This window comes from Leptodactylus fuscus, chromosome 2, assembly GCF_031893055.1.
Source record: "Leptodactylus fuscus isolate aLepFus1 chromosome 2, aLepFus1.hap2, whole genome shotgun sequence".
Taxonomy (NCBI): Eukaryota; Metazoa; Chordata; class Amphibia; order Anura; family Leptodactylidae; genus Leptodactylus; species Leptodactylus fuscus.
This window is the reverse complement of record NC_134266.1, coordinates 273040746-273063815: the sequence shown is the minus strand read 5'-3', so window position 1 is coordinate 273063815 and position 23070 is coordinate 273040746. Positions and strand designations below refer to the sequence as shown.

The 23070-nt window shown below is 43.3% G+C and overlaps 1 protein-coding gene across 3 annotated transcripts in view; it reads left to right on the top strand.

Annotated features, from left to right (window-relative positions):
• Positions 1-23070, top strand: part of FCHSD2 (FCH and double SH3 domains 2) — an 83259-nt gene that overhangs the window by 5658 nt on the left and 54531 nt on the right. For all 3 annotated transcript variants that reach the window (XM_075266281.1, XM_075266280.1, XM_075266279.1), the window contains exons 2-3: positions 11879-11976; positions 20769-20814. In XM_075266281.1, the coding sequence (XP_075122382.1) occupies positions 11879-11976; positions 20769-20814 (144 nt within the window). The remainder of the gene's footprint in view (positions 1-11878; positions 11977-20768; positions 20815-23070) is intronic.

Genomic DNA, 23070 nt, shown 5'->3' with positions numbered 1-23070 from the left:
TAGACCCCCTTGGTTCAGACCCCTGAGACGCATGTAGACCCCCTGGGGTGCATGTAGACCCCTGGGGCAGACCCCTGGGGCAGACGCATGAAGACCCCATGAGGCAGAACAGAAATGTGTGTATACACTTAGGGCGCCCAACCTAAACCCTCTAAACATATTCGGGGCCCCAGAGCTCACTCTGGCCCCTAGACTCATGCAGACTGTACTAAGGACCATATATAGGGGTCCTGCTGCATATCACATTGTGGGGGTGGCCATTATCAGGACCTTGTATGTGGGGCCCCGCACCTGTGATCACAGATGCTTTGGTGGACGCTCTGCCCTACTCCTTAGCATCTGGGGGCAGATCTGGCCGGCCCGGGGAGCGGGCATTCCTGATGGACCACAGTCCAAATCCAGTTGAATATCCCTGCTCTAGTATATATCCAGAAATCCTGTATAGACCTAGTACTGCTCACAGCTGAGGGTTTCCTACAGTGTCTCAGGATAGGACACAGATTTGCGTTGCTAACGTTGTCTAAACTGGAAACAGCCGTAACGAACCCTGCGCTACACTGGGCCCTGTGCAGAGTGTTGTCGGCTGTCAGGTGTGTATTGTGCGGTGTTGTTTTCCAGGATGTTTCCGCAGGACAATGTGATAATTGTGGCGCTGACGAGCTCTCGCTCCACCTGTCATTTCCTGCATGTGGTGAAAGGAGCTATTTCTGGAAAGCCGTGTCCCTGGGTGCGCTGTGCACACTGTGCTGCATGAAAGGAGCGCTCTCATGACTCTCTGTGATAAGCAGCACTCACCTGCCACGTACTAAACACGCAGATGTAGCAGAGCTGAGCGTGTTGTTTATCCACGGGGTCGCTGTGTTGGAGATTCTGCTGAATCCTATATTAACCCGTCTGCACCATTTTCGGCATAGGTGGGTGTTATTGTGGTGCATCTTGGCCGCGCTATTCCTTCTGCGCCTCGCTCGCCTCTGGCTTAGGCGCCTTGACTTACTATAACTCACGGGGTCAGACACCCGACAACCCACGCGCTAATAAAGTTTAGGAAACTGTAGTAAAACCCTTGTTCCCTTTGCATTGTGCAGATTTCTATAAGATTCTGCAGACTCTATCCTGCTGTCTTTGTTGTCTGTTTCCGGGAAAGCTGGGTTACCGTCAATATGGCGACTGTCATTCAGCTTGACTATAATCCGGAAATAGAATTGGACTAGTCGGACGGTAAGACCTGGACCCCCTCCGGGAACTGTCAGACACTGTAATTCTGCGCCCCCTTTCTAGTGCTGTTTCCATGACACATTTTTTAAGGGCTAAAGTTATTTTCCCACTTATGGCATATCCACCACTATCACTATTCTCGCTACCAACAGGGGGCGTTATACTGGAGCATTAGGCCAGTAAGGTGTGTGTCCTGGACAACTTGCAGGTGTTTTATTCTATTTTGCGTGCATTAGGCTTGTTACAGGCCTCAGATACTGTAAGGCCTTGAAGGCCTGTTTGTTGCCCATAACAACCAATCACAGCACAGCTTTCATTTTTCAAACAGGCTGTACAAGATGGAAGCTGCGCTGTGATTGGTTGTGATGGAGGAGAGGGCTGCTCAGGCCGTAGGGATTTCCATACTAGTGTTCCCTTCTCCATGGCTAGGCTAGGTTTACACTATCGTCATTTAATGCCCATGGATCGCCCAACATCTGCGTTCCACCCCCCCAAATCAGGAGGCCACCTGGTAGTCGCCATTAGAAGTAAGTAAACATGATGGAGGACAACAACGGATTGTAATAGCGCTAGTGTGAACGTAGCCTTACATACACCGCGGCATCCCAGTAGTCAATCATAGAGGAGCTGGTGATATAGTATGTGCTCTGTGATTGGCTGATAACTGATGACGTCATGCTTTGTCATTAGCTGATAACTGATGATGTCACATCCGTGTCTGCGCTGCTCTGTGATTGGCTGATGGGGCGGTATCTGGACCCTGCCGATCAGACGAATTATCCCCTTGTATATAATGGCTGGTATTTATTGGCATACCCCTCTAAGTCCTCCTGCCTTAGACCATCCGGGTGCCATGTCCCTAAGGTGTAAGTATGGTGTCTCTTACCAGGACCTGCAGATCTTGGTGTCCTGGAGGTGGCAAGTGCGACCCATCCAGAGAGGAACCGACCTGAGTTGTGGCCGTTTTCTCATGAAGGGTCTCTATAATGGCACCATCTATATTGTAGTGAGTCTCTGTCTGGGATCTCTCTCCTGTTCTCAGTTGTGAAAGCTTTGTCACTTTGGGGAACTTGTTACAAGATCACACACTTGTAAGATTTTGGGAATTTTTCTTGTCTAACAGAAGAATCAATTGTCTGCATTTTAACAAGTCCAAGAAATGAGGGCACATGAGGTTGGGACATCTGTCCCTTAATAGAGGAGGCGGCCACAGAACCCTCCAGTTCTGATCTGGTCTCTCCTCGTAGTCAGAACATCATGGAGTTCTTGGTTTCTTCGATGTGTATGGCTGAAGTGGGTGATGAGGACGGTGCAGGACAGGTGGGTTTGTACTGGCTATAAGGTGTGAAGTGATTTAATGGTATGTATATGTTATTCTTTATTATACTTCAGAGCTGCACTCACTATTCTGCTGGTACAGTCACTGTGTACATACATTACTTATCCTGTATTATACTCCAGTGGTGCGCTCACTATTCTGCTGGTGCAGTCACTGTGTACATACATTACATTACTTATCCTGTATTATACTCCAGAGCTGCGCTCACTATTCTGCTGGTGCAGTCACTGTGTACATACATTACTTATCTGTATTATACTCCAGAGCTGCGCTCACTATTCTGCTGGTACAGTCACTGTGTACATACATTACATTACTTATCCTGTATTATACTCCAGAGCTGCGCTCACTATTCTGCTGGTACAGTCACTGTGTACATACATTACATTACTTATCTGTATTATACTCCAGAGCTGCGCTCACTATTCTGCTGGTGCAGTCACTGTGTACATACATTACATTACTTATCCTGTATTATACCACAGAGCTGCGCTCACTATTCTGCTGGTGCAGTCACTGTGTACATACATTACATTACTTATCCTGTATTATACTCCAGAGCTGCGCTCACTATTCTGCTGGTGCAGTCACTGTGTACATACATTACATTACTTATCCTGTATTATACCCCAGAGCTGCACTCACTATTCTGCTGGTACAGTCACTGTGTACATACATTACATTACTTATCCTGTATTATACTCCAGAGCTGCACTCACTATTCTGCTGGTACAGTCACTGTGTACATACATTACTTATCCTGTATTATACTCCAGAGCTGCGCTCACTATTCTGCTGGTGCAGTCACTGTGTACATACATTACATTACTTATCCTGTATTATACTCCAGAGCTGCACTCACTATTCTGCTGGTACAGTCATTGTGTACATACATTACATTACTTATCCTGTATTATACTCCAGAGCTGCGCTCACTATTCTGCTGGTGCAGTCACTGTGTACATACATTACATTACTTATCCTGTATTATACTCCAGAGCTGCGCTCACTATTCTGCTGGTACAGTCGCTGTGTACATACATTACATTACATTACTTATCCTGTATTATACTCCAGAGCTGCACTCACTATTCTGCTGGTACAGTCACTGTGTACATACATTACTTATCCTGTATTATACTCCAGAGCTGCGCTCACTATTCTGCTGGTGCAGTCACTGTGTACATACATTACATTACTTATCCTGTATTATACTCCAGAGCTGCGCTCACTATTCTGCTGGTACAGTCGTTGTGTACATACATTACATTACTTATCCTGTATTATACTCCAGAGCTGCGCTCACTATTCTGCTGGTGCAGTCACTGTGTACATACATTACATTACTTATCCTGTATTATACTCCAGAGCTGCGCTCACTATTCTGCTGGTACAGTCACTGTGTACATACATTACATTACTTATCCTGTATTATACTCCAGAGCTGCGCTCACTATTCTGCTGGTACAGTCGCTGTGTACATACATTACATTACATTACTTATCCTGTATTATACTCCAGAGCTGCGCTCACTATTCTGCTGGTACAGTCACTGTGTACATACATTACATTACTTATCCTGTATTATACTCCAGAGCTGCGCTCACTATTCTGCTGGTGTAGTCACTGTGTACATACATTACTTATCCTGTATTATACTCCAGAGCTGCGCTCACTATTCTGCTGGAACAGTCACTGTGTACATACATTACATTACATTACTTATCTGTATTATACTCCAGAGCTGCGCTCACTATTCTGCTGGTGCAGTCACTGTGTACATACATTACATTACTTATCCTGTATTATACCCCAGAGCTGCGCTCACTATTCTGCTGGTGCAGTCACTGTGTACATACATTACATTACTTATCCTGTATTATACTCCAGAGCTGCACTCACTATTCTGCTGGTACAGTCACTGTGTACATACATTACTTATCCTGTATTATACTCCAGAGCTGCGCTCACTATTCTGCTGGTACAGTCACTGTGTACATACATTACATTACTTATCCTGTATTATACTCCAGAGCTGCACTCACTATTCTGCTGGTACAGTCACTGTGTACATACATTACTTATCCTGTATTATACTCCAGAGCTGCGCTCACTATTCTGCTGGTGCAGTCACTGTGTACATACATTACATTACTTATCCTGTATTATACTCCAGAGCTGCGCTCACTATTCTGCTGGTACAGTCGCTGTGTACATACATTACATTACTTATCCTGTATTATACTCCAGAGCTGCGCTCACTATTCTGCTGGTGCAGTCGCTGTGTACTTACATTACATTACTTATCCTGTATTATACTCCAGAGCTGCGCTCACTATTCTGCTGGTACAGTCGCTGTGTACATACATTACATTACATTACTTATCCTGTATTATACTCCAGAGTTGCGCTCACTATTCTGCTGGTACAGTCACTGTGTACATACATTACATTACTTATCCTGTATTATACTCCAGAGCTGCGCTCACTATTCTGCTGGTGTAGTCACTGTGTACATACATTACTTATCCTGTATTATACTCCAGAGCTGCGCTCACTATTCTGCTGGTACAGTCACTGTGTACATACATTACTTATCCTGTATTATACTCCAGAGCTGCGCTCACTATTCTGCTGGTGCAGTCACTGTGTACATACATTACATTACTTATCCTGTATTATACTCCAGAGCTGCGCTCACTATTCTGCTGGTACAGTCGTTGTGTACATACATTACATTACTTATCCTGTATTATACTCCAGAGCTGCACTCACTATTCTGCTGGTACAGTCACTGTGTACATACATTACTTATCCTGTATTATACTCCAGAGCTGCGCTCACTATTCTGCTGGTGCAGTCACTGTGTACATACATTACATTACTTATCCTGTATTATACTCCAGAGCTGCGCTCACTATTCTGCTGGTACAGTCGTTGTGTACATACATTACATTACTTATCCTGTATTATACTCCAGAGCTGCACTCACTATTCTGCTAGTGCAGTCACTGTGTACATACATTACATTACTTATCCTGTATTATACTCCAGAGCTGCGCTCACTATTCTGCTGGTGCAGTCACTGTGTACATACATTACATTACTTATCCTGTATTATACTCCAGAGCTGCGCTCACTATTCTGCTGGTACAGTCACTGTGTACATACATTACATTACTTATCTGTATTATACTCCAGAGCTGCGCTCACTATTCTGCTGGTGCAGTCACTGTGTACATACATTACATTACTTATCCTGTATTATACTCCAGAGCTGCGCTCACTATTCTGCTGGTGCAGTCACTGTGTACATACATTACATTACTTATCCTGTATTATACTCCAGAGCTGCGCTCACTATTCTGCTGGTACAGTCACTGTGTACATACATTACATTACTTATCCTGTATTATACTCCAGAGCTGCACTCACTATTCTGCTGGTGCAGTCACTGTGTACATACATTACTTATCCTGTATTATACTCCAGAGCTGCGCTCACTATTCTGCTGGTACAGTCGCTGTGTACATACATTACATTACTTATCCTGTATTATACTCCAGAGTTGCGCTCACTATTCTGCTGGTACAGTCACTGTGTACATACATTACATTACTTATCTGTATTATACTCCAGAGCTGCGCTCACTATTCTGCTGGTGTAGTCACTGTGTACATACATTACATTACTTATCCTGTATTATACTCCAGAGCTGCGCTCACTATTCTGCTGGTGCAGTCACTGTGTACATACATTACATTACTGATCCTGTATTATACTCCAGAGCTGTGCTCACTATTCTGCTGGTGCAGTCACTGTGTACATACATTACATCACTTATCCTGTATTATACTCCAGAGCTGTGCTCACTATTCTGCTGGTGCAGTCACTGTGTACATACATTACTTATCCTGTATTATACTTCAGAGCTGCGCTCACTATTCTGCTGGTACAGTCACTGTGTACATACATTACTTATCCTGTATTATACTCCAGAGCTGCGCTCACTATTCTGCTGGTACAGTCACTGTGTACATACATTACTTATCCTGTATTATACTCCAGAGCTGCGCTCACTATTCTGCTGGTACAGTCACTGTGTACATACATTACATTACTTATCCTGTATTATACTCCAGAGCTGCGCTCACTATTCTGCTGGTACAGTCACTGTGTACATACATTACTTATCCTGTATTATACTCCAGAGCTGCGCTCACTATTCTGCTGGTGCAGTCACTGTGTACATACATTACATTACTTATCCTGTATTATACTCCAGAGCTGCGCTCACTATTCTGCTGGTGCAGTCACTGTGTACATACATACATTACTTATCCTGTATTATACTCCAGAGCTGCGCTCACTATTCTGCTGGTGCAGTCACTGTGTACATACATTACTTATCCTGTATTATACTCCAGAGCTGCGCTCACTATTCTGCTGGTACAGTCACTGTGTACATACATTACATTACTTATCTGTATTATACTCCAGAGCTGCGCTCACTATTCTGCTGGTGCAGTCACTGTGTACATACATTACATTACTTATCCTGTATTATACCCCAGAGCTGCACTCACTATTCTGCTGGTGCAGTCACTGTGTACATACATTACATTACTTATCCTGTATTATACTCCAGAGCTGCGCTCACTATTCTGCTGGTGCAGTCACTGTGTACATACATACATTACTTATCCTGTATTATACTCCAGAGCTGCGCTCACTATTCTGCTGGTGCAGTCACTGTGTACATACATTACATTACTTATCCTGTATTATACTCCAGAGCTGCGCTCACTATTCTGCTGGTACAGTCACTGTGTACATACATTACATTACTTATCCTGTATTATACTCCAGAGCTGCACTCACTATTCTGCTGGTGCAGTCACTGTGTACATACATTACTTATCCTGTATTATACTCCAGAGCTGCGCTCACTATTCTGCTGGTACAGTCGCTGTGTACATACATTACATTACTTATCCTGTATTATACTCCAGAGTTGCGCTCACTATTCTGCTGGTACAGTCACTGTGTACATACATTACATTACTTATCTGTATTATACTCCAGAGCTGCGCTCACTATTCTGCTGGTGTAGTCACTGTGTACATACATTACATTACTTATCCTGTATTATACTCCAGAGCTGCGCTCACTATTCTGCTGGTGCAGTCACTGTGTACATACATTACATTACTGATCCTGTATTATACTCCAGAGCTGTGCTCACTATTCTGCTGGTGCAGTCACTGTGTACATACATTACATTACTGATCCTGTATTATACTCCAGAGCTGCGCTCACTATTCTGCTGGTACAGTCACTGTGTACATACATTACATCACTTATCCTGTATTATACTCCAGAGCTGTGCTCACTATTCTGCTGGTGCAGTCACTGTGTACATACATTACTTATCCTGTATTATACTTCAGAGCTGCGCTCACTATTCTGCTGGTACAGTCACTGTGTACATACATTACTTATCCTGTATTATACTCCAGAGCTGCGCTCACTATTCTGCTGGTACAGTCACTGTGTACATACATTACTTATCCTGTATTATACTCCAGAGCTGCGCTCACTATTCTGCTGGTACAGTCACTGTGTACATACATTACTTATCCTGTATTATACTCCAGAGCTGCGCTCACTATTCTGCTGGTACAGTCACTGTGTACATACATTACTTATCCTGTATTATACTCCAGAGCTGCGCTCACTATTCTGCTGGTGCAGTCACTGTGTACATACATTACATTACTTATCCTGTATTATACTCCAGAGCTGCGCTCACTATTCTGCTGGTGCAGTCACTGTGTACATACATACATTACTTATCCTGTATTATACTCCAGAGCTGCGCTCACTATTCTGCTGGTGCAGTCACTGTGTACATACATTACTTATCCTGTATTATACTCCAGAGCTGCGCTCACTATTCTGCTGGTACAGTCACTGTGTACATACATTACTTATCCTGTATTATACTCCAGAGCTGCGCTCACTATTCTGCTGGTGCAGTCACTGTGTACATACATTACATTACTTATCCTGTATTATACTCCAGAGCTGCGCTCACTATTCTGTTGGTGCAGTCACTGTGTACATATATTACATTACTTATCCTGTATTATACTCCAGAGCTGCGCTCACTATTCTGCTGGTGCAGTCACTGTGTACATACATACATTACTTATCCTGTATTATACTCCAGAGCTGCACTCACTATTCTGCTGGTGCAGTCACTGTGTACATACATTACTTATCCTGTATTATACTCCAGAGCTGCGCTCACTATTCTGCTGGTACAGTCACTGTGTACATACATTACATTACTTATCCTGTATTATACTCCAGAGCTGCGCTCACTATTCTGCTGGTGCAGTCACTGTGTACATACATACATTACTTATCCTGTATTATACTCCAGAGCTGCGCTCACTATTCTGCTGGTGCAGTCACTGTGTACATACATTACTTCTGTAGATGACATGAGGGCACATACTGTGGAAATGCAGGATTTATATTCGGAGGACGTCCCCTCCTGTAGTCAGTGTTGCTTCCGCATTGAGCGCTTTCTTCCCAGGAGTCTCCCTGGAGATTATATTATTTCTCTAATGTCCCTTCCAGTTGCTGTATCCTCCTACAAGGTGTATATACTTTTGTAGCCAGGTTTTCATTTATCCCATACATCTAAATTTTTCAAGTGATTTTGCAATGGTATCTATTGAAATATAATCCCTTCCCTCTGATCGGCTATGTCTCAATGGTAACAGACTACAAACCGATGTAGTCAGAGGTTGCCCCTTTCCCGATCTCCTTTTCAGCCATGTGCACAGTAACAGGTGAATCAATTGATTCCAAAAATGTTTAATGCAATACCAATTTTCACCTGTGGTGGCGCTGTACAGGATTTAAGCACTTTCTGCAGGCTCCTCCACAGACTACAGTTCACCTAGTGTTTGTCAGTTCAGGTACAAGTGACACAATGTGGATGCAGCTCTGGCTGTGAGTGGAGTATAAAGCGGGGGTGTCACCCGGGGTCAGGGCATCACGCCATGACTTGCCAATCTTCTCTAATAAGGTGATAATGTAATGTTGTATTATTACAGCGCCCACCTGCTGCAGTGTCAGTCTTTACTGATCTGCGCAGTGATTATATTCGCCTTCCCTTTCATGTTTATTTGCCGTTAGATCTCCTCGCAGATCACAGCGGCCGCAGTTTCGTTTCTCGGGATGAGTCATTTTTGCTTTCCATTTTCCACCTGCTCGTCTGGTTTCGTGTGACAGGCACGTTTCCTCTCCGCTCCGTGCAGGTGACGCGGCGGTAGGAGGATGTCTGTAGCCGCGGGGACATTATACACTTCAGCGATATGGATGGAACAAAGTCTTAAAATTCTAAATGCAGCTTTGGGTGTGACTGGAGTGTTTCCTACTACCGGAGGACACTGTTCACAGTTAGCTTTTGATTGCCATTTTCCCACATGGATTTTTGTGCGTATAATACCGCCACACATCTCCCGACCAAAGTGAGCAGCGACCTAGGGATCGGTCACGCTTAGTTTTATGAACACTTAACCCTTCTTACTGTACACTCTAGTCACACCCAAAGCTGCGTTTAGAATTCTTGGTTCCCTGTAATCCGGAGTTGGGATGACCATTGCACAGCGGGATCCTCAGTCACACCAAGTAAGGCACCAGAGCAAAAGCCGAAATCCTGCTGCGCTGTGAATGGCAGCCTACAGAGTGATGCAGCTTTGTATGTGTTTGGAGTAGAATACAATACTACGGTGGGTTGTGGTGCAGCTTCCACTACTTGTTTTAGAAGCAGTCGCTGCATTTCACCATATGCTCTAGTCACATCCAAAGCTGCATTCAGAATCTCATGGGTTCTCTATAATCGTAATTGAACCACCAATAACAAGGGCACTGGAAAGAAGCATATAGAGTAAGGGATGCAGCTTTGCATGTGTTTGGAGTACAGTACAATTGCATTGGATCTCTCTATAGGGAGACCTTGCTACATGGTATCTATTGGACCACTGATGACCTCACAGTTAAAGGGATTCTACCATTAAAATCAAATTTTTTTTGTCGTTGACACGTAGGAGTAGCCTTAAGAAAGGCTATTCTTCTCCTGCCTTTAGATGTCTTCTCCGCGCCGCCGTTCGGTAGAAATCTCGGTTTTCGTCAGTATGTAAATGGGTTCTTTCGCAGCACTGGGGGCGGGCCTCAGTGCTCAAACAGCACTGGGGGCGTCCCCAATGCTGCGAGAGAATTCTCCAGCACCACCTCCATCTTCTTCAGGAATGGCCTCTTCACGAATCTTCTTCCGGCACTGGGTTCAAACGTCTAGGCCTTGGGCAGAGCTGACTGTGCATGTCCGCGGCCACTTATACAGTAAGTAAGCGGCCATTTTCTTGTGGCCTGTGGGCATGCGCAGTCGGCTCTGCCCGAGGCCTAGAAATTTGACCCCCAGCGCCGAAAGAAGACGTGCGAAGAGACTGTTCCTGAAGAAGATGGAGGCGGCGCTAGAGAGTTCTCTCGCAGCATTGGGGACGCCCCCCATGCTCAGTGCAGGAAGGGGGAGGAGATAAGCTGTGACATCATCTATCGTCAGTAGTGATGTAATGACAGGTCAGTGGTGTTCTCTATAGAGGTGTTATCTTCTATTCATGTCTGTGATGACAATAGACAACTGTCAGTCTATTATAAATTTGCAGAATGTTTTTTGCTTTTGTATTTTTATTTTTATTTTTTTGCAAATGACAAGGAAAATGAAGGAAAAAAAAGTCACTTTCTAGTGACACTTTCCCTTTAAAGCAACCCGAGCGTGTTCGGTTTCTTCAGGTGACTGTAGTCCTCTTAAAGACTTTCCCTGCACTCCTTGGTGTCACTTAAGTCCTCGCTGGCCTTTGATCCACCTGCAGGGCCTGTCAGGGCGCGGTACATGGATGACGTTTCTCTCCAGGAATAGCCCGGCCATGTGCTCCGTGTGGCTGATAACAGGGATTAGCAGCGGAGTCGCCGCTCACTTTTACTTCTTTGCTACAAACAAAATCCTAAAAAATTAGAATTTTAAGAATTCTGAATTTGTGTGTTAATACATTGGGGCGATTGTACAGAACGGGGGGGCGGTATCGGTGCTGAGCGCCTGTACTGTCTGCGAGAGGCTACAGGGCTATTCCCTCCATTTTTTTACACCTGCCGTAAAGCAGACCAGTCCTGCTGCGCAAGCCCCGGTCACATGACACATCAATCCCTTTTGGGACTTTTTTGTAATTTTCTTCTTTTCTGCAATTTCAGGTGAAAGTTACGCAAGAGCTGAAAAACATTCAGGCCGAACAGATGACTAAGCTGCAAGCCAAGCATCAGGCAGAATGTGATCTCCTCGAAGATATGAGGTAAGACGTTATTCCAGCACGCCCGCCGCCGGATTCCTGTCCTGTTTGCTCGGCCTCCTCCTCCTCCTCATCTTTATTTTGGAAGAACAGTTGGTTTTAAGCAAACTCCAGGAACTGTCAGTGGAATTTCCTCTCGTCCTTCCTGTCGGTGGCTGCAGAGCTGTCACACAGCTGGAAAATGTAGACGTAAGGAGCAGGCAGGCGCAGCGTTAAAGGGATAGCGCCCAGTTATTACAGTCATTCTATCTGGTATCTGGGCACTGTAAGATGCAAGAAACAGCCCCACACCGGGGCACAGGGTGTATGTGGTACTGCAGCTCAGCCATAGAACTCAGGGGTGGACAGAGATGGCGCTGCTTTAGGAAAAGAGTAGCTATGTATTCATCATGAAGCTTCACTTTGGTCATTTGTGGTGACTGCACCAGCAGAATAGTGAGCGCAGCTCTGGAGTATAATACAGGATAAGTAATGTAATGTATGTACACAGTGACTGTACCAGCAGAATAGTGAGCGCAGCTCTGGAGTATAATACAGGATAAGTAATGTAATGTATGTACACAGTGACTGCACCAGCAGAATAGTGAGCGCAGCTCTGGAGTATAATACAGGATAAGTAATGTAATGTATGTACACAGTGACTATACCAGCAGAATAGTGAGCGCAGCTCTGGAGTATAATACAGGATAAGTAATGTAATGTATGTACACAGTGACTGTACCAGCAGAATAGTGAGCGCAGCTCTGGACTATAATACAGGATAAGTAATGTAATGTATGTACACAGTGACTGTACCAGCAGAATAGTGAGCGCAGCTCTGGAGTATAACACAGGATAAGTAATGTAATGTATGTACACAGTGACTGCACCAGCAGAATAGTGAGCGCAGCTCTGGAGTATAATACAGGATAAGTAATGTAATGTATGTACACAGTGACTGCACCAGCAGAATAGTGAGCGCAGCTCTGGAGTATAATACAGGATAAGTAATGTAATGTATGTACACAGTGACTGTACCAGCAGAATAGTGAGCGCAGCTCTGGAGTATAATACAGGATAAGTAATGTAATGTATGTACACAGTGACTGTACCAGCAGAATAGTGAGCGCAGCTCTGGAGTATAATACAGGATAAGTAATGTAATGTATGTACACAGTGACTGCACCAGCAGAATAGTGAGCGCAGCTCTGGAGTATAATACAGGATAAGTAATGTAATGTATGTACACAGTGACTGCACCAGCAGAATAGTGAGCGAAGCTCTGGAGTATAATACAGGATAAGTAATGTAATGTATGTACACAGTGACTCCTTTATATAGGTTAGCTATTCCAGTACGCACTGATACATGTGGTGTTGGGTTACAATAAATGCCAGTGTGACACGTTGATCTCTTAGCATAGACACGTATTTGTCCTTGGGGCGGTCGGATACTGTGATATGTTACGCAGCTTTTATAGCTAGTAATAAACCTTTATCTGCTGTACAATCCTTCCGTATCTTACATTACTGATCCTTTACCAATGAGCTGTGACGACGCGAAAATAATTAACCGGAAAAAATGCAGATCGCACTGATATCAGACGTAATGTCTTAATGTTTATTGAACCAGCTCATCCTGAGCTGCCTGGTCCATCGGTATAATGCCGAGTCATTTGGTTAGAAGACGGGAAGGCTCTTTTTAGCTCCTCTGTGGCATTTTAACATTAAGGGTCTTTAATGTAGACTTTGTGAACCAGGAGGCCCAGGATGAGCAGGTTGATGGTTTGGGGACCATTGTATGAGAAGATAGAACTCAATCCCGGACTTGTATTTGGTCAGCGGGAGATGACTGATCCCATAAAGCAAAAATTCCTAACATTGCAGAAGAGTGGACTTTGTGAGGATCGTAAGGTTGCATTTCTGGGATGGGTGTGGGAACGTAACGCAGGTCGTGACGCTGCAAAGGTCAATGTATATGGTGGTCAATGTCCGGGAGCACATGTGGTTGTTGGAGATTTGGTTCCCATTGGCACCGCCCCCCGTTATCTGCCATGTGACTGACCATGACAGACATCTTTTTGCACTAGACTTTCCCTATGGACTACGTCAGGGGGAAGGAATGGCCGCCGTGTATAAATCTGACCTGACTTTCCTCGCTCGGATACATTTTTCACATTCTAGGAATCTGAACACAATTACTGCTGCCGGGACCTTCAGTTTTCTGGAATTTTCCATAATAACTTTCTACAATCACCAGCAGCCCTGATATTGGGCCCGGTGCCTGAAATGGCCTTGTGGGTGGCCGGAGGTGTCAGGGATGGGTCACGGCGGGATTTAGCTTCCCATGTCAGCGAGGCTGTTGGGACAGTACTGACGTTATTATGGAGGGGGGGGCGCTACTGTCACATGACACGAATGTCATGTGACTGTAACTGCAGCTTGTAAATCCCCATAGGGGGAGGGGGGGGGGCTTTTCAGACCCCCGAGTATAATGATCGGAGACACAGGAGAGGTAAGGGAATATAAACCGTGTTAGGGCTAGTTTACACGGGGGCAATGAGGCGGATTTTGCCCTCTGATTTCTCCTCAAAATCCGTCTCCATACAATGGTGGCCTATGGAGACCGCTAGCGTTCGTTTTTGCTGCTAGCAGAAAAAAAAGAAGCGACATGACCTTTCTTCAGGTGGATTCTGCCTGAGGAAAGCAATAGAAGTGAATGGAAGGCGGAAACCACGTCACTTATTTTTTACGGTCCATTCACTTTAGGGGAGGGGAAAACCGGTTGGCATTTTCTGAAGTGGTTTTTGCCAAAAGCCGCTCCAAAATGCGTCAAGATCCAAAATTCGCTTCCTATTTAGGAAGCTTTTTTTTTTTTTTCCCCACACCAAATTAAGCTACACATAATTTACATGTGAACTAGCTCTGTTACTTACCTCCCCAGGCTCCAGACAGGCTTCGGGCCTAGTTGTGTGACGTGCCTGACATCACATGACTGGGACCTGCGTCCCAGTGGGGCATAATACTGTGTGCAGGGACCACTATGGGACATAATACTGTGTGCAGGGACCACTATGGGGCATAATACTGTGTGCAGGGGCCACTATGGGACATAATACTGTGTGCAGGGGCCACTATGGGGGATAATACTGTGTGCAGGGGCCACTATGGAGCATAATACTGTGTGCAGGGGCCACTATGGGGGATAATACTGTGTGCAGGGGCCACTATGGAGCATAATACTGTGTGCAGGGGCCACTATGGGACATAATACTGTGTGCAGGGACCACTATGGGGCATAATACTGTGTGCAGGGGCCACTATGGGGTATAATACTGTGTGCAGGGACCACTATGGGGCATAATACTGTGTGCAGGGGCCACTATGGGACATAATACTGTGTGCAGGGACCACTATGGGGCATAATACTGTGTGCAGGGGCCACTATGGAGCATAATACTGTGTGCAGGGGCCACTATGGGGTATAATACTGTGTGCAGGGGCCACTATGGGACATAATACTGTGTGCAGGGGCCACTATGGGACATAATACTGTGTGCAGGGGCCACTATGGGACATAATACTGTGTGCAGGGGCCACTATGGGACATAATACTGTGTGCAGGGGCCACTATGGGACATAATACTGTGTGCAGGGGCCACTATGGAGCATAATACTGTGTGCAGGGGCCACTATGGGGTATAATACTGTGTGCAGGGGCCACTATGGGACATAATACTGTGTGCAGGGGCCACTATGGGACATAATACTGTGTGCAGGGGCCACTATGGGGTATAATACTGTGTGCAGGGGCCACTATGGGGCATAATACTGTGTGCAGGGGCCACTATGGAGCATAATACTGTGTGCAGGGGCCACTATGGGGTATAATACTGTGTGGAGGGGCCGCTATGGGACATAATACTGTGTGCAGGGGCCGCTATGGGACATAATACTGTGTGCAGGGGCCGCTATGGGACATAATACTGTGTGCAGGGGCCGCTATGGGGCATAATACTGTGTGGAGGGGCCGCTATGGGACATAATACTGTGTGGAGGGGCCGCTATGGGACATAATACTGTGTGCAGGGGCCACTATGGGGCATAATAGAACACGCGGGGAGGGGGGGGGTCGGTCGATCAATCAAGGTCTTCCGTGTCCATATCTGTCAGGGGGAGGGGCCCCCATGTCAAAACTTCGCCACAGGACGCCACGCCATACCTAGTTACGCCACTGGCTGTTTATTCAGTCACATGGCATTATGCCGGTATATTACAGGCTGTATACAGTCACATGGCGGCATGTCGGGTATATTACAGGCTGTATACAGTCACATGGCATAGTGTCGGGTATATTACAGGCCGTATATAGGAACCTGATATCTATGAGTCTGAGAACTCGCAGCTGCCAAATCCATTATTGCTTTTCGGTTGGAGTTTGGCCGCTGACTTGGCTTTTTGACACTGGAAACGGATGTAAAGCAAACACAAGGGGCCGAGCAGAAAGCCAGCGCAGGAATGTGAAGTATTTACAGCTGAGGCTGCAGCGCAATGTCACAGTCCATGGTCTAACCAGTATCACTCGTCACTGGTTCCCAGAATCCGGGACTGCCCGCGATGGCATGGCGGGGCTATAGTGGTGCGGAGGTGGCAGTCACTACACGTGGGGCCCAGATGCCCCCTTCCCATAAGTAAACACCAGTATTATTTGCATCGGTGCCCCTTGATGTCATCAGCTGCCTCAAAGCCCAACAATACTGTCCCCTATACCTACCTGTGACTGAGTTCCCAAAACCGACAGCGGGCGATAACCAGCACCAAATTTTCCGTCATCTTTTCCCACCTTTGAGAACGGGCTGGACATTTACAGGATTTGGGATGTGTCTTGCATCAAATCTTTACCCCATCGTCCCAATCATGTCACCCCTAGGATTAGAAGTCCTGTCCCTTTAAATGTCACATTGCTGCAGACCTATGGTAATTGCTCGCTGGAAGTGAATTGGTTAATTCTGCCTGTTCGGCCATTGGGAGGCAGCAGAGATGGGATCAGCAATTTTGCAGATAAACAAAGACTAAGGTAGACCCCGATGGATTGGTGCGGGTCGGCTTGTTTTCATTGGGTGGGTGAGGGGGCCATTGGGGTCACTGGGTGGGAGGATTGGAGGGCGATGCGCAGATCTTGTCTTGTAACTTCAATCCGTTTCGGTTCTGCGGACGCGATGACCCTCGTAGACTGAGGTCAGTGAAATTTCCTCAAGGATAAGTGAGGCAGTGATTCCCATGGGAGCCGGGGTTATTCCCAGAGTCCATTCTGCTCCTCGCTGCCCCCTAGGCCAAAATCTCCGGTCTTATTGATGTCATACCAACATGTCCTACAAGACACAAAAAACAAGTCTTGGTTGTATAAGTGGAGCAAGGTGAGGCAATGCAGTCCTAAGACGATTCTCTCGTGTAACCTTCTTCTTCTTTGCCTTGACCTATTACCTAAAACTCATTATTGTATGGCTAGTGAAGCCGGTGACGTACCTCACACTATAGGACCCGGAGCAACAGACAAGGTAGAACCTCCAGCAGGTCACGCACATATAATATATACAATGCCCACTGCAAACATGTAAATAAGCAAATAATTCCGCCACACAGTGCATATATAATACCTCCGTACAGTACCCCATAATACTACCGTATCAGCTCTGCCCCGCACCCACAATGATCTGTGGGTCAATGGAGACCTGTAGTTTGGCGCTGAGGTCCTGATATTTCGAGAAACAATCCAGCTGGAATTTTAATTTGACATGTAAAGTGACGGCAGATACAGGAAAGGCTATAAAATCATTAGACACGTGAAGCTGAGACAGCCGAGATCTGTCAGATTTCTGAGAAATTACATAAAAAACCAAACTAATGCACATCTGTAAAAACAAGACTCGCTTATTACCGTATTATGTTATGAAGGAATTTTGTAAAATTTCCCCTTCAGCATCTGGAATTTATGTTCTAACTAGTTGGTGTCTGTTTACCTATAGTGTTATATATACAGTATATAGAGCTCTATTCTGTATACTACTATAATACTGCCTGTTATGTATGAGAATAGAACTTCTATAATACTACTCCTATGTACAAGAATATAACTACTATAATACTACTCCTATGTACAAGAATATAACTACTATAATACTACTCCTATATACAAGAATATAACTACTATAATACTACTCCTATGTACAAGAATATAACTACTATAATACTACCTCCTATGTACAAGAATATAACTACTATAATACTGCTCCTATGTACAAGAATATAACTACTATAATACTGCTCCTATGTACAAGAATATAACTACTATAATACTGCCTCCTATGTACAAGAATATAACTAGTATAATACTACTCCTATGTACAAGAATATAACTACTATAATACTACTCCTATGTACAAGAATATAACTACTATAATACTACTCCTATGTACAAGAATATAACTACTATAATACTGCTCCTATGTACAAGAATATAACTACTATAATACTGCTCCTATGTACAAGAATATAACTACTATAATACTACTCCTATGTACAAGAATATAACTACTATAATACTACTCCTATGTACAAGAATATAACTACTATAATACTACTCCTATGTACAAGAATATAACTACTATAATACTACTCCTATGTACAAGAATATAACTACTATAATACTGCTCCTATGTACAAGAATATAACTACTATAATACTACCTCCTATGTACAAGAATATAACTACTATAATACTACCTCCTATGTACAAGAATATAACTACTATAATACTGCTCCTATGTACAAGAATATAACTACTATAATACTACTCCTATGTACAAGAATATAACTACTATAATACTACTCCTATGTACAAGAATATAACTACTATAATACTACTCCTATGTACAAGAATATAACTACTATAATACTACTCCTATGTACAAGAATATAACTACTATAATACTGCTCCTATGTACAAGAATATAACTACTATAATACTACCTCCTATGTACAAGAATATAACTACTATAATACTACCTCCTATGTACAAGAATATAACTACTATAATACTGCTCCTATGTACAAGAATATAACTACTATAATACTGCTCCTATGTACAAGAATATAACTACTATAATACTGCTCCTATGTACAAGAATATAACTACTATAATACTGCTCCTATGTACAAGAATATAACTACTATAATACTACTCCTATGTACAAGAATATAACTACTATAATACTACTCCTATGTACAAGAATATAACTACTATAATACTACTCCTATGTACAAGAATATAACTACTATAATACTACTCCTATGTACAAGAATATAACTACTATAATACTGCTCCTATGTACAAGAATATAACTACTATAATACTACCTCCTATGTACAAGGATATAACTACAATAATGAGTACTCTATGGCAGTAGTTACTGCTTGGTGTACATCAATATATTAGTGATGCAGTATATGACACTGTATATGCGATAACTTAGATCACCGCCGTTTAACCCTTCAGATGCTGAGTATTTGGGGTGTTCCTCCTGTCCCCCATTACCCCTTCGCCCTCTCTGTACGTGGCTTCCCTCAGTGCACTCTCTGTGGTCCAGGTTGCAGCACGTTTCCAATCCCTGACCTTCTGTCATTGCTCCTGCGTTTGCTGATATCTGGATTTGTGTTTCCATCCTGCACTTTGTGACCTGACATTAGAGAAGTATTTGGCGGTATTATTCCTCGCACGTCCTGTCCTTCAGTGAGAAATCCTTCCATTTTCTACTGGGCTATTATCTCGGCTATTTCCAGGTGTAACAGGTTTTGGGTGACCACTTATATTGTCCGCCATTGCAGCCCCCTGTGGAGGCTACGTTATCCGTATAGTTCCACTGCTGGGTGTGGTGTAGAGCCTGCTGGGACTTGTAGTCCCCCAGAAGAATCTTGTTCCTGGCGTCCATTGTGGAAACCTTTATGATGAATGCTGCTGTGGACATGAAGAACCAGTTTAGGTGGTGGTCAGTAAACACCAGTGTGAACATAACCTTTACCTTCCAGGCAGCTATATGTGTGTATTATATAGGGGTGTATATACCCCTCCTAACGCCCACACCAGTCTCATTTATTATTATATAGCTTCTATTGTAGTATGACTGTGTACAGTGTGTGGCGGTGGGTGTGACGTTGTGTGCACAGCGGTGAAACGTGGAGCTCCGGGGCCATTGTGCAAAAATGATTCTATATACCGCTATAGCTGTCCAGTCTGTCAGGTGATATGGGATGACATATGCCCCAGGCATGGCAACTCCACAGCTACTGTTATCATATATAACGGTATTATTTATGCATTGTATTGCAGTATTAATATATTGTATAGCAGTAATATTTGTACTTGGTATTGCAGTAGTATTTATTATTTGAATAATTACATAATGCAGAATTATTTATACAATGTATTAATATTATTATATTGCTTTTTGTATAGAGCCGCTAGTTGAGCACAGTATGGCGATATTGTGCTCTTTTTCTTTGATTGTACATTTCATGAAAGCTCCAAGCCCTCTTTAACCCAGGGGAGATCAAAACTGGGTCCTTTTGGCACCTCAGTCCAGTTTTTGCAGTGTATGGTGCCGGCATTCTTGTTTGGGCATGGGGTATAAACATTTAATTTAACCAATGTTTGGTGCTATTATTTAGGAAATGCTAATATAATAATCTGCTCCTATACCGCTGACTAATTGTATAGATTTTGCTGCTCCTCTAACCGTTTTATTTTTGGGTTGTTTTTCAGGACGTTCAGTCAGAAAAAGGCCGCAGTGGAGAGAGACTACGCACAGGTAAGAACAAAGCCCAGGTACTGGTCATACCGTACAGCCAGAGAGGGCGACTCCAGTCACAAGGATGGAAACCTCACTAATGTTATATAAAATATACTGTTTATATGGTGCCAGGAAGACTGGGAAAGAGACAAGACTACTGTGCGAAGTATAACCTAAGTATAATGCCCTAAACTGGGGCATTATATATAACAATATCTCTATTCTGCAAGAATGTAATCATAATACTGCCCCCCTATGTATAAGAATATAACTACTATAATACTACTCCTATGTACAAGAATATAACTACTATAATACTACTCCTATGTACAAGAATATAACTACTATAATACTACCTCCTATGTACAGGAATATAACTACTATAATACTACCTCCTATGTACAAGAATATAACTACTATAATACTACTCCTATGTACAAGAATATAACTACTATAATACTACCTCCTATGTACAAGAATATAACTACTATAATACTACTCCTATGTACAAGAATATAACTACTATAATACTGCCCCTATGTACAAGAATATAACTACTATAATATTGCCCCTATGTACAAGAATATAACTACTATAATACTGCCCCTATGTACAAGAATATAACTACTATAATACTGCCCCTATGTACAAGAATATAACTACTATAATACTGCCCCTATGTACAAGAATATAACTACTATAATACTACCTCCTATGTACAAGAATATAACTACTATAATACTGCCCCTATGTACAAGAATATAACTACTATAATACTGCCCCTATGTACAAGAATATAACTACTATAATACTGCTCCTATGTACAAGAATATAACTACTATAATACTACTCCTATGTACAAGAATATAACTACTATAATACTGCTCCTATGTACAAGAATATAACTACTATAATACTGCTCCTATGTACAAGAATATAACTACCATAATACTACTCCTATGTACAAGAATATAACTACTATAATACTGCTCCTATGTACAAGAATATAACTACTATAATACTACCTCCTATGTACAAGAATATAACTACTATAATACTGCCCCTATGTACAAGAATATAACTACTATAATACTACCTCCTATGTACAAGAATATAACTACTATAATACTGCCCCTATGTACAAGAATATAACTACTATAATACTGCCCCTATGTACAAGAATATAACTACTATAATACTACCTCCTATGTACAAGAATATAACTACTATAATACTACTCCTATGTACAAGAATATAACTACTATAATACTGCTCCTATGTACAAGAATATAACTACTATAATACTGCTCCTATGTACAAGAATATAACTACTATAATACTGCTCCTATGTACAAGAATATAACTACCATAATACTACTCCTATGTACAAGAATATAACTACTATAATACTGCTCCTATGTACAAGAATATAACTACTATAATACTACTCCTATGTACAAGAATATAACTACTATAATACTACTCCTATGTACAAGAATATAACTGCTATAATACTGCTCCTATGTACAAAAATATAACTACTATAATACTGCCCCCTATAGTTCTCCTGGATTGTGTCTGTGCTATATCCTGTGGTCCTCACTCTCTGGTGCCCTCGTCTGTATTTTGGGGGTGGACCTCTGGCTGATCTGCTTCTTGCTTTTTGTCTCGGTGCCACCTATAAGCGGCAGCTGTCTGTGCGCTCTCTGGTTGCATTCATTGGCGCTGGCTGGCGTTCTTCAGCTGGTGCACGAGTCCTTCATAAAGGGAAGCGTTGTTGACCTACACAGCAGGGGAAACTGCTTCCTGCATCCTGCAATGAATACCTATGAGCGAGCTGAAATTCCGTCTTTGTTCTGGCCCAGAGCGGCGATTGTCCCCGGCTCCATGAGAAAGTGACGGCTTCACATGCCAGGGGGATCTGTGCCAGTGTCACCTGCCAGGGACGGCTTTAATTAGAGATACGTTATGTTTCTGTGGGTCGTTCAGTCTTTTTATGTCTCCGCAGAATGAGCGGCTCATTCATTAGTCATTTATTTGGGTTAAAAATAAAACAATACAATCTGCTTTGCTATTGGAATCCCCAGCGATCAGCTGCGATCAGGGAGAAGCCCTGTATCATGTGCTCACTACAGCTCCTCCACTGGCGAAATAAGGTATTACACTTCTCACTGAAAATATTAGGTCAACTGTATGTCAGGTTGGCACGTACCTTCTTGTACCCCAACTTATAATTAAGGGTCCCTTGACCCTCTGACATAGGTGACTTCTCCT